Source organism: Idiotropiscis lumnitzeri, chromosome 14 (assembly GCF_059441095.1).
Source record: "Idiotropiscis lumnitzeri isolate Australia: NSW breed Sydney's pygmy pipehorse chromosome 14, RoL_Ilum_1.0, whole genome shotgun sequence".
In the NCBI taxonomy this organism is placed as follows: domain Eukaryota; kingdom Metazoa; phylum Chordata; class Actinopteri; order Syngnathiformes; family Syngnathidae; genus Idiotropiscis; species Idiotropiscis lumnitzeri.
The window spans coordinates 7,273,449-7,284,638 of NC_142404.1; the positions used below are offsets into that span (position 1 = coordinate 7,273,449).

At 38.9% G+C, this 11,190-nt stretch overlaps 1 protein-coding gene across 1 annotated transcript in view; it reads right to left on the reverse strand.

Moving 5' to 3' along the window:
- Positions 1–2,874: 2,874 nt before the first annotated feature.
- The window catches only part of clybl (citrate lyase beta like), a 53,497-nt gene continuing 45,181 nt past the window's right edge, over positions 2,875–11,190 (reverse strand). Inside the window, exons 6-8 of the mRNA XM_088315877.1 lie at positions 11,123–11,190; positions 5,915–6,039; positions 2,875–4,160 (exon numbers count right to left, since the gene is read on the reverse strand). The exon at positions 11,123–11,190 is cut by the window's right edge and continues 100 nt beyond it. Of these exons, the coding sequence (XP_088172003.1) occupies positions 4,065–4,160; positions 5,915–6,039; positions 11,123–11,190 (289 nt within the window). The 3' untranslated portion in view covers positions 2,875–4,064. The remainder of the gene's footprint in view (positions 4,161–5,914; positions 6,040–11,122) is intronic.

Genomic DNA, 11,190 nt, shown 5'->3' on the forward strand with positions numbered 1-11,190 from the left:
TGCAACTTTATTTATATAGCGCATTTCACAACAGCTGGAACGATAAAGCGCTTTCCACAGCAAAATCTGTTTTAATGCTCAACAAAATTAATTTGACTTAAAAATGTCACATGGCTGACTTAATTTTAAATAAATAAAGTCACTCATTTGCATGTCCCACTCAACACTCCCCCTTTCGGATTCCAGTGGGATCAGGTAGTGCCTGTTTAGATTTTGGTTCGGGTCAAGAAGGAGTTGGCGTTTACATGGAAAGGGATATGTTTAAGAAGAAACGGAGGTCCAACTGACGAGGGCCTTGTAGAAAATGTGACACTAAAATGTATTAATAAGATTTATAATTTTATACTGCAACTTAAATGAGTATTTCTATACAGGCAACCCCGCGGCCTCTTTAAGGGGCCTTCAGAAGAGCCACATTCTGCCTCATCAGCAGGTGGGCTGTTTGTACACCTGCCTTGAAAGGGAAGCGTATTTTCATTTTGCATCAATCAGAATTTGACTATAAAAAAAAATGATGTACTTTAGAATTTTACACAATTTATTTAATTTAGTTCGGAATGGTCAGATTTATGTATGTAATCCAAATTTACAGAGCAGCAATAAAGGCACACCCATGTTAAATAAAACAAAAAAAATAAGGCATGGTGGACCCCTTAAACATTTTTAAAATATACACCCCATCCGCCTTCAAATTAATTTCATGTTACATCTTTATTTACTTAATTTGGATTAAATTGATCAGATAAATATGTCGAACCCATGGCAAGAAACCAAAGGAATTTTAATTCTTTTTGAAAACTAACATTTTTTTTCCCAGAGTAATAAATAAAGTCTGACCTCTTTTTAGTTTTGCAACACAGATTTGTCCATGCTTTATTTGAAATCAAATGTGTTATCTGTATTTTATTGCATTATCTAAAACGTCCCCACGCCCAAATATTTGTTTTCTACAAAAATTGCTTTCTTCGTAAAAAACCCTTCATTCATGCAAGGTCGGGCTCAGAAACGTTCATTAAAGTGAACATGGTCCTTTTGACAATTTAGCAAGAAATCAAGCCGTATTAAATTTAATTTCTCGTTGCTGGTGGAGCCCCTCAACCACGCCCCCATGTGAAAAAAAAATTAAACTATCTTAATATATCTTATTGAGCCAATAAGAAAAACATTGAAATGATAATTGTGATTGATCAGGTCACACCTATTTTGCTCCTCATGTAGAACGACGTTCAGCTGCAATTAGCAGCTCATATATTGTCATTAGAAGTCTATTAAAACATCAAGTCATTATTTGCGAGCATCCCCGGGCGGGGAGGCAGAATTAGAATTAAAGCGCGCACATTTGCCTGCCACACGGGCCCCATTAAGATTAATGGAGAAATATGTAAAACGCGACGTTTTAATTCTCCTCCGACAGTGTTTTGCATATATGCACGCACTGACTAACGCCGCCCCCTCGTCATTTATGAAAGCAATCTCAGGCAACACTTCAACAAACACTGCTCGCAGCCTAATTGATTCCCGCCGTAATTTGGGCGATCTTCTAATCGTGTTAATTTTAATTTACTCTCTCTGTCTGTCTCTCGGGGAAACGCTGAAGACACGCGTTTAAATAAAGCAGCCGAGCGGGTTGGGAGATCATATCAGTTCCACGCATAATAGACACGTCACGTAGCATTACACAGTGCCGAGACACATGCGGGGATCCGTCTAATCTGCTGAAATGTCACTGGCGTCTCGTTTTTATAGAGCAAAAAGGCAGAATAAAAAAGGATGCAAGTGACATGAACACGTGATTACAAAAAGGGGAGTGGGAGAAAAATAGTTAATTCATTATTTCCGTCATTCCCTCATGCAACTTTTTCCTTACTCTCGGCATGGGGAACCTGTTGACAACAACAAACTTAAATTCCGTGATTGCACAAAAAACAAAAAAAAACAAAAAAAACAACAAAAAAAATACAATAAAAAAGAAAACACAGATCCCATATTATACTCAGGGTAGACAACATGAGCATCACTTTAACTCCACGGGGGTCATAAAATAAATAAAATCAGTAAAATTAAGATGAGACAAGAATTTTGTAGAAAACAACACAAAAAGCAAAGCCTCATAGTATTTTCCTTTGCCTTTGTACACGGGTCACTTCCAAATAGTTCAACTCCACAGGAATGAACTCAATGGGAGTGTGGGGGAGGTAGGGGTGGGCGGATGCAAAAACTCTTGAAAAGATTTCACAAATATGGCAGCTAAAGATATTGCTTGCTTTTTCCGTAAAGTCAATTGAAATTAACAAGCTAAGGGTTTTTATGAAATTTTACAATGACATTGGACTAATAAAAATAGGCCGAATATTATGTTCCGGTCAAGGTACTACAAACATGAACGTCACGGCAGCACCATCACCCAGCAGTGATTAATTCCAGAAAACAAAGTTGCAAAACATTGAAACATATCAAAATAAGCACATTCTGCCACAAAGAATAAAAAAGCAAAGAGGAGAAAAAAAATTGAAAATATCAGTGCAATGCTCGGCCCAAAATGTCAAATTTGGCAACAAAGAGTTTTTTTTTTTTTTTTTTTAAATATCAAGAAAATTGTCCCTTTTCTACTGAAATCTACTTAAAGCTTACATTTTAATGTTCAATTGTGATTTGTCTGTCCACACCCCATATTTAGTGCAGCCATATTAAATATAAATGTCTATGGGTTAAAAATAAGTATTTTAAACACTACAGTTTTAAGGGTCTACCAAAAGTTAACCGCTTCATTCCATTTCAATGTAACATTAGCGACCCCTACGGTAAGAGCAACACATTCAATGCTGAAATGCTCTGCTGAAAACATGGAGGCTTGCATCAAAAATATTCGAACAATTGCTTCAACCATTTATTGCTAAAATGCTAAAACAAACTACTCAAATAACATCTTTTGTACAAAAATCCTACAAAAATCACTTCTTCAATTCGTGTCGCCACATTTTCCTCAATTGAACTGCTGGGACGTGTGTGCGGATTCACTTAATGAAAGCCATAAATAGTAGCAGCAGTTTTGTCCGCCGACCTCTGCATCAGTTGTGAAAACAAACAAACACAAACGCTGGTGAATAGACGACAGCAAAAAAGTGGAACGGGAGTGGGAGGAATAATGTGGCCGAATGCCAGGCAGACAGCTTACTGTTGGGGCCTTTGGCTTGGGCGCTGTCCGGTCTTTTTTCTTTTTTTTTTTTTTTTGTCCGGTCCCATCCTGGCGCAGACGCGGGCCTGTCTGCAGACACAATACATCATACAGTGGCAAGAAAGCGAGGGGAAGATGAGTGGATGAGGTGGGGTGTAAAGGGAGCTTTTCATTGCCATGGTCACCAATGGCACCATGAAGCACTCGCGACACCCCCCCTCAATTATCCTCAGGAGAAGACAAAAGCTAGGATGTGCTGTGCTGGGGCAACACCGCTCCTCTAGCACCATAGTTTGCCCGCGCGCAATTCCACGCAGACATATTGTAGCACGATAGTAGGACACGCACCACTGCTGGGGCCCCGAGTACTGCAAGAGGCGCCCGCTTGGAATAAAGTGGCTTCACCTTAAATGAGAGATCAGGCAGCTTTTATTATATTTGCCCACAGTTAGACCCGCAGGCTGCCCGTGCAACGAGCCGCATGACTTTTGCTCAAGGGACCCACACAAAGACGCTAAATGGCGAGTTCACGTTGTTCTGCGTTTATGAGACGGCCTCTGAATAGGGCGGGGGGGCGCGGTGAATGGATCTCCCGCAAATCAAAATAGTGTTTGTTTACCCTTTTCGCCCAGCAGCTCTGACCATCAAGATGCTTTCATGGTGACCTCGAGGAGAACCGAGGTGTGGGCACGTGATGACGGAATGATGGCGCCCCTCCACCAGGTTGTCCAATGCATGATGGGTCATACCTTTTATTTCGCCCCACAAAAAAACTTGAATTGAAACAAAACTGTCCTCTTGGTGTCAGGCAAAGTACAGTTCCTGTCTGCCCTCCCCAGGACCCATCCCACCACCAGCAGCTCCGTGGACTTGGTCCCTGGCGGCAGCATCATTTCTGTGGCACGGCAGCAGAGAGCGTGACGATGTTCTGCGCTTGCTTCAGTGACGGCATGTCAATCATGCTACCGTGGAACGTGAATGCACCCTGGGAAGGTTAAAAAAAAAATACATACACAAAAATGCATGTTGAACTTTCACTGTTTGAACATAATAGCGTAATTACTGTTGGGGCAAAGTAAGAAGTTCGTTTGTGGATAATTTGAGATATTCATTTGTAGCACGGCTAAGACAGGAAAATTCTGTAGGAGTCCATAAAAAATGTAATGCAATTCAGTGATTAGGAAAATTTAATTTTTGCGGTTACTTAAAAAGAAAATATACAGCATAGGTGCTTTGAAACTATGGACAAACTGCTACTTTTTTGCAGCCATATTTAAGGAAAGTGTTCCAGCACAATTTTTTGGACAGTTGCAACTCATTGAATGCTCAAATGATGAAAATGAATGAATTTGGTTTGTGTCAAGTACTGCGAAATCACTTGTGACCGACACATTTGGAAGCTGCTCACACAATTTCATTCAAAAAGAATGCATGGATGCAATGAAGTTTGAAGTTTACATTAGAATGTTTGGGTTTTAATAAAAACTTCTTAAATGCTTTGAAATGTAAAAAGCAATACATTTGCAGAAAATTGCACATTTTCAGTAGAGCACATTTGTTGCAATACATGAACTGAATGAACTTTTTTCAGAGGAATTTGTATTCAACTTTGACATGAAGACAATTGATGAAGTTACTTGTGAATTGTGTATCTGAAAGCCACTTATGAATTCTTACAAAAGCACACTGCGAATAATAGAGAGCTTGCAAATTTGGGGATTTTGATTTAATATATGCCAGTATCTGATACTTCTACAGCAAAGCGCTCCTGATAGGAACTTTTGTTATACTTAACTTTTCATACAAAATTCTTGAAAGAACACAACTAGTTGTTGAAACTGAGATGTGAGTGACTTCGGCATAAAAATAAACCCAGACAGGCTTATTTGTGAGAGAATGTGAAAATTACTGTAGGTGGGTTTTGAAATGATATTTTGGATGAATTTGCAGGATTTTGTTACTTTCCTATTAAATTCTCATTACAACACAAAGCAAGTTGTTAGATATGGAGATATCATATACTCTGTGGGGGTGGCGTGGAAAAAAAACAAAGAAAAAAACCCCCAAAACAATATAATCAAGGAAGCACCTGCTATGCTCTAAGACAAAAGTAACCAAGTTCTCTCAACCTCGTATGCACACGCACACACAGAACAAGAACAGCGAGTCTATATGAATCCCTGGGGCCATCCAGGCTACGAGCCGTCCTGGTAGGCAGCGAGAGAAAGACAGAGAGTCGTGGGCAGATTGTGTATTACCTCAGCAGATAGCCTACCGAGCTGGACACATAGGATCCAACCATGCACTAAATTAGGAACAATAATATTGTACACTTAATTGGCCTGAGGACCTCCCCCCCCCATACCTCCTCCTCTTCCTATGCTGTCTCTGAGAGTCACCCAAGGGTGTACACTTTGCATTATGGCGAGCTACAGAGGTGTGTGAGAGGGACATACAAGAATACACTTGTGTCACACTTTTGTGTTTGGATGTCGTTAATTTCGGAATGCTTAATTTGCTCAAGCCCTGTTATGGCTTCGTAGAGAGCATTTCAATTGCTGCGTTTAGGAGTTCAACTGAGCTTTAAATGAGGTTGCAGGCTCAGTGACTTAATGGGGGGAAAAAGTGCAAGAGAAGCTTCTTTTTGGAAAAAACATAGTAAAAGTAGAAAAACATGCTCTTCACTATGTAGATGCAGAATAACCAAATCTGGCAAAAATGAAAAAAATATATATATACCTTTCCTTCTTTCTGGTGTTGCTCGAATGCAGCAATGAGCTCTTTAGCCCATTGGACCTTCTGCTGACTGGGAGAGAATTCTTCGTGCACGGCCTGGACCTGCCCGGGGTGGATGACCTGCTTACCTAAAATGCACAGAAATAACACCAACATTTTTAAATCATTTCATACATTTGTAGCTTTTCAAATACAATTGTTCATTGTAAAACATGGAGGGCAAAAAAAATAAAGCTTACATTTAAAAATGAACAATATCAAAAAATATTTTTTGCATCTAAAAATAATTCTGAAAAAGAAAATACAAAAGGGTGAGGAAAGACATCAAATCTTAATTTCTGTTACATTCAGGGGTGAAAAAAACTTTTGTTTACCTTTAAAACAAATGGAAACAAAAAAAAAAGTACAATTCCAGGGGAAGGGGGAAAAATACGAAGCAGCTTAGTCTCAAAAAAGAATGGCGACGACACACGGAGAGAATCATTTGGCCGGCAGAGGAAAAGTTAATTGTGTGTGTTTATATTTGAGGCGTCTGAGGAGGGCCAGCACCAGACCCCGGAGGACGGTGCGCATCATTAACGAGAGCACCCCACCGCCCCACGCTTACAGCCAAACACTTCACAGAAGCACAACGCTTGCATTTAAAACAACCGAGGCAGCAGAAAATATTGACATCGCGAGCTGGAGTCTGTTTTTTTTTTTTTTTTTTCTCCCCGCTGTTCAATAACCTTTATTGTAATAAATTTGAGAGTGTTAATGCAGAAACGCTGTGTGCAACGAGGTGTCACATTAATTCACACATCATTTCCCTCTCATGAAACTGCAGCATGAAGATAAATATTACACTTAGAGTCCACTTATGGCATTCAGATAGCCATTAATTTACTGTCATTTGAAATCATTTGTTTTTCAATAAATCCAAAAGGAGGCCGATCATAGAAAGTAAATGGTGTGTTACAGCAACAAGGGAGGGGAAAAAGGAGAACCATGAGTCCGAATTTTTAAAACGTACCCCACTTAGAGAATACATGAGAGTAATGACGTCCAAATTATACTCACACCTGCACAAGAGAATAAGATTGGAAAAAAGAACTAGATCAATGCATTTACAGACAGAATGCCTTATTCTTGACTGCAAGTACAATTTTCATTCCACTACTATACTTCAATTTGAAAACCTCACGTTACTATCAGTTTGGCTTTAACAACTCGAGGGACTTCAATCTTTCTTTTTTAAATGGTCTTTAAACACACCTAACATACAATACCAAAATTTAAGCACATAATAATGTATTTTGAGAGAAAGCAAGAGCAGTGAATACTGTCTAAATAAATAGTGACCAAAACGAAAAAAAAAAAACTGTTAATGCAGTACAGAGAAAATAGTGGTAAAGCGGGGTTTGCTATAGTATGATTCTATTTGTTCATATTCTTATAATAGTATAACATTTATTATCCTCTAAATTACATTTTTTCCCAAATATTGTGACAATCAGAAAATACAGACTTTTCTTGTGAAATTCTGACCGCATTCTAATAAAATGCAATACTTCTCAATTTTTTTTTTTTTCAATAACACACCGGCCGGCACTATTATAATAAAATATTTTCCTTAAGATATGACAATATTCTAATAAACGGCAACGGCTTAACCCTCATAATACAACAACTTGAGTTTCATTAAAATGTGTTTTGGTATAATTACAAAACTGTTTTCCGGTTAAATGATGACATAATGTAAAAGTATGACTTTAGTTTCCTTGTTGAATTACAACTGCTCAAGTTAGACAACTTCTTATGATGCTAATGTGTTAGACTTCATTTGTTTCACGCCTTCAATTGAAATATATATATTTCTTTTATAAGCAATAATAAATGACCACCATTTGTCCGCTTGATTAACATGAAAATGACTGCCACATGTAAATCTTTCATAAGATCATAAATGACAAATCGGGCTGAAACCGACGCCAAACTCCGACACAATCCTCTCACAGTATTTACGATACCCCCACCCTACTTGCCCAAAAAACCACCTCCCGGTTAAATATGGCAAACGCCACAGACATAATCCTGTGTACATTCGCAGATCAGACTTGTCTTGATAAGTTACGCCGGTAATGAAACGTCGTCTGGTGGCGGAAGACAAATCCTTAAAAAAAAAAAAAAAAAAAAAAAAAAAAACGGGTGGGCCAAGCCAAAGGAAGCAAACCAAACAGGACCGAGTGGCGTAAAGGGGGGGAGGAGAGGGGCCCACTCCCTCCATTCAAGCTGCCCTCACCCCGGTTAACCCCCACTAATACACACTTGTACTGTATACACACTGTCACGCGCACACACACACACTGCGGTTACAGGCTGTTGAACATCTCTTGACATTGTTAATTAGGCTGCAACCCGTCAACGCCTTTGTGCGCTACTAGACATTTATTTTAAAAACACTCATTTCACATTTGCGTGGATGTGAGGACAAGTGCGTTAAAGCCGCTCTTTGCGTGTGCGTAAGTGCGCGAGTGTGTGCTCAGCTGAAGGACTAACTACACCACAACACACACACACTTGTTGGCTCGCTGAGGAGGTATTTCCTAAGCAGTATCAGGGCCATGGTTTATCAATACATTCCAACTACTGCGTAAAAAGACAACTTTGCCTTTTAAAAGTCTTTCTTACGATAATGCATAATATCAGGCCTCAACCACTTTATGCTCAGAGGATGACTTTGTATATCCAACAAATTCTTGTAAAATGTACATTCCAGTCATGAAAATCCAACTTATTCTCACAAAATTACAAATGACTACTGCATTTATAGCTTTACCATTTTAAAATTACATTTTGACAGACTACAAAAAGCCTTTTGCCATGGAAAATTCTGACTATCCTTCAGAAATTCTTTTAAGTTACTTCAACTGTTTTTACAGAAACATTATAACTCATTTTCTTCATATTGCGCGCGTCTAATTGACGTTCATACGTCAAAAGAAAACTCGGCACACCTACGAGAATGTTGATTCACGCTTGCTTGAGTGTGTGTATGAGATAAATCAAAGAAATATTTTTGATAATCATTGGCTGTGCCAAATTTTAAATGCAAGTAAGCAGCAACCATAGTATGAAGTGTTGAATTAATGTGCGTGTTTTAAGAATGTGCCTATCTTTGGTTTTCTGTTCGACATTCAAGACTGCAGAAGCGCGAATGGCCGTGACTGCATAAGCGGGGACACTCAGGTACCCTCAGTTTCAAAACTAATGCCAGAGACCCCAAGCCACTGCTCCAAACACACACACACACACTACCTCCCAAAATGCATCATGCATGCCCAGCGGCCAATCATGGGCTGCCATGTGGTGCTGCCACCTCATTGGACAACGGCTATTTGGCAAAAAACGCTCTCAGGCGAGTGATGGGCAGGGCATGGAAGTGGAACATTCTTCTTTTAAAAAGCAGAGAATTTTGTCAACTCAACCAGGCAAAAAATTGTCTTGAATAGAAATCACAGGGATGTGAAACATGGCACTTAACAGTAAATAAACGGTAACATTTGGGCAACTGTATTAATCCAATTCTTCAACAATGACAGGATTTTGGTTGGGAGGACTTTCTTTACTCTGCGTTAATGGTGGTTTAGATTTTGCCAGTATCAATTACTGCCCAGGTAAAAGCTTTTGGCTGCAATGCTTTACGAGTATCTACTAGACTAGTAACACCAAGAGTCTGGCTGCATTTTTGAAGATGCTGAATTATGTATACCTCCATAATCCAATGAGAAAAAAGTAATGAATAATAATCCATAGAGAAGTAAAATAATCCAACAAATTAAAAAAAAAATCTTTTAAAAATGTAACCCTCAATAAATAAAAGCATTCACTCAAACAAAATCCTGTCTATGCATCAAATTTTCATTTTTCACTCTAAAGAGATCGGGGACAGGAGCTACATCAAATTCTCTGCTCTCACAAAGATAATACTCTTCTGTTTTAATTAACACAGCCAGAAAGTTATTCATCTCACAGCGTGTTAATTAACATGGTTGCAGTTTATTTTATCACCATATTGGGAGCTGTTTATAATATTGTGAATTAGCTAATAAATAATTCTAGAAACAGCTCTCAGTGTGAAATACAGTTATACCATTTAATTATCTCTGTCAGTGTCAAAACTAAGCATTAATAATATATCTGTAAAGACGTATTCGAATATGATCATAATATGTTGTGTATTCCTAATGAAGTGGATGTGAGCGCATATCGCTCAGCCCCTAAGGAGAGAAAACACCAGAATAAATATGTACTGCAGGAAGGGTTGTGGGGGGGGATTGGAATATCCCTGGAGTTGACTGTCAGGACGCACACACTCAAGGTGGTTGCTTGGCTACAGACTCGCAGAGTGCCCAGTTAAAGTCCTCTCCGCTCTCCTCTCGCCTGATAGCTCACTTTAATCACACCTGCATTTTTCACCAACACTTAGAAATAGAAATGTCAGAGCATTTAAAAACCGCGCACCTTGGTTGGTCATAATTAGAAAAAAGACCAAAGACAAACATGAGCTATTTATTCCCATTTGCACAACAGCTTTACTGTGCACTAAATGTCAATGGAAATGTTTTGAACCACCTCAGCATTCATCACGCATCTATGAGTGTATATTTGGAACAAACGGATTTATGTATCAATTTTAGAGACTGAAAATGTTTGTATTAACGGGGTTAGTTGGGTCAACCTAATTGGCAGTAAATAACATTCCCGAACAGTTTGACAGACTGGAATTTGAATTTTGAGCAGAAAATGTAAAAAAAATCAAAAGTGCAACACCAAACGTACCGGCGGTATATCAGACTGCAACAAGAGTGGACTGAGGTTTCCAAGGTTGAAAAAAGTGAGCATGTCATTAAAAGTGCATTCCCATTACTGTGCTTCCGTTGCATTTATTTGTGTGTGTGTGCGTGTGTGTACGTGTGCGTGTGAACCAAATAGGCAGCATTTATGTTATCATGACTAAAACTGTTCAGCTGAGAGCGGCAGACTCCTCCACGTCTATGTGGTTTTATCGCTTCTTGGTTTTGACAGAGCAATTGTTAACTTTATTTATTTATATATGTTTTTAAACATAAATGGCTGCCATTATATTTTTGGGGGGTATTTTCCGTAATCTTTATCTTTATCATAAAAAAATAAAAAAATCAATCGGTTGTACAACAGCATGAGCTTTACCTGTGAAGCCCATGAGAGCTCCCTCTCGGGCCTGCTGCCTCAGCCCTTCCACGTCTTTGTAGTCGATG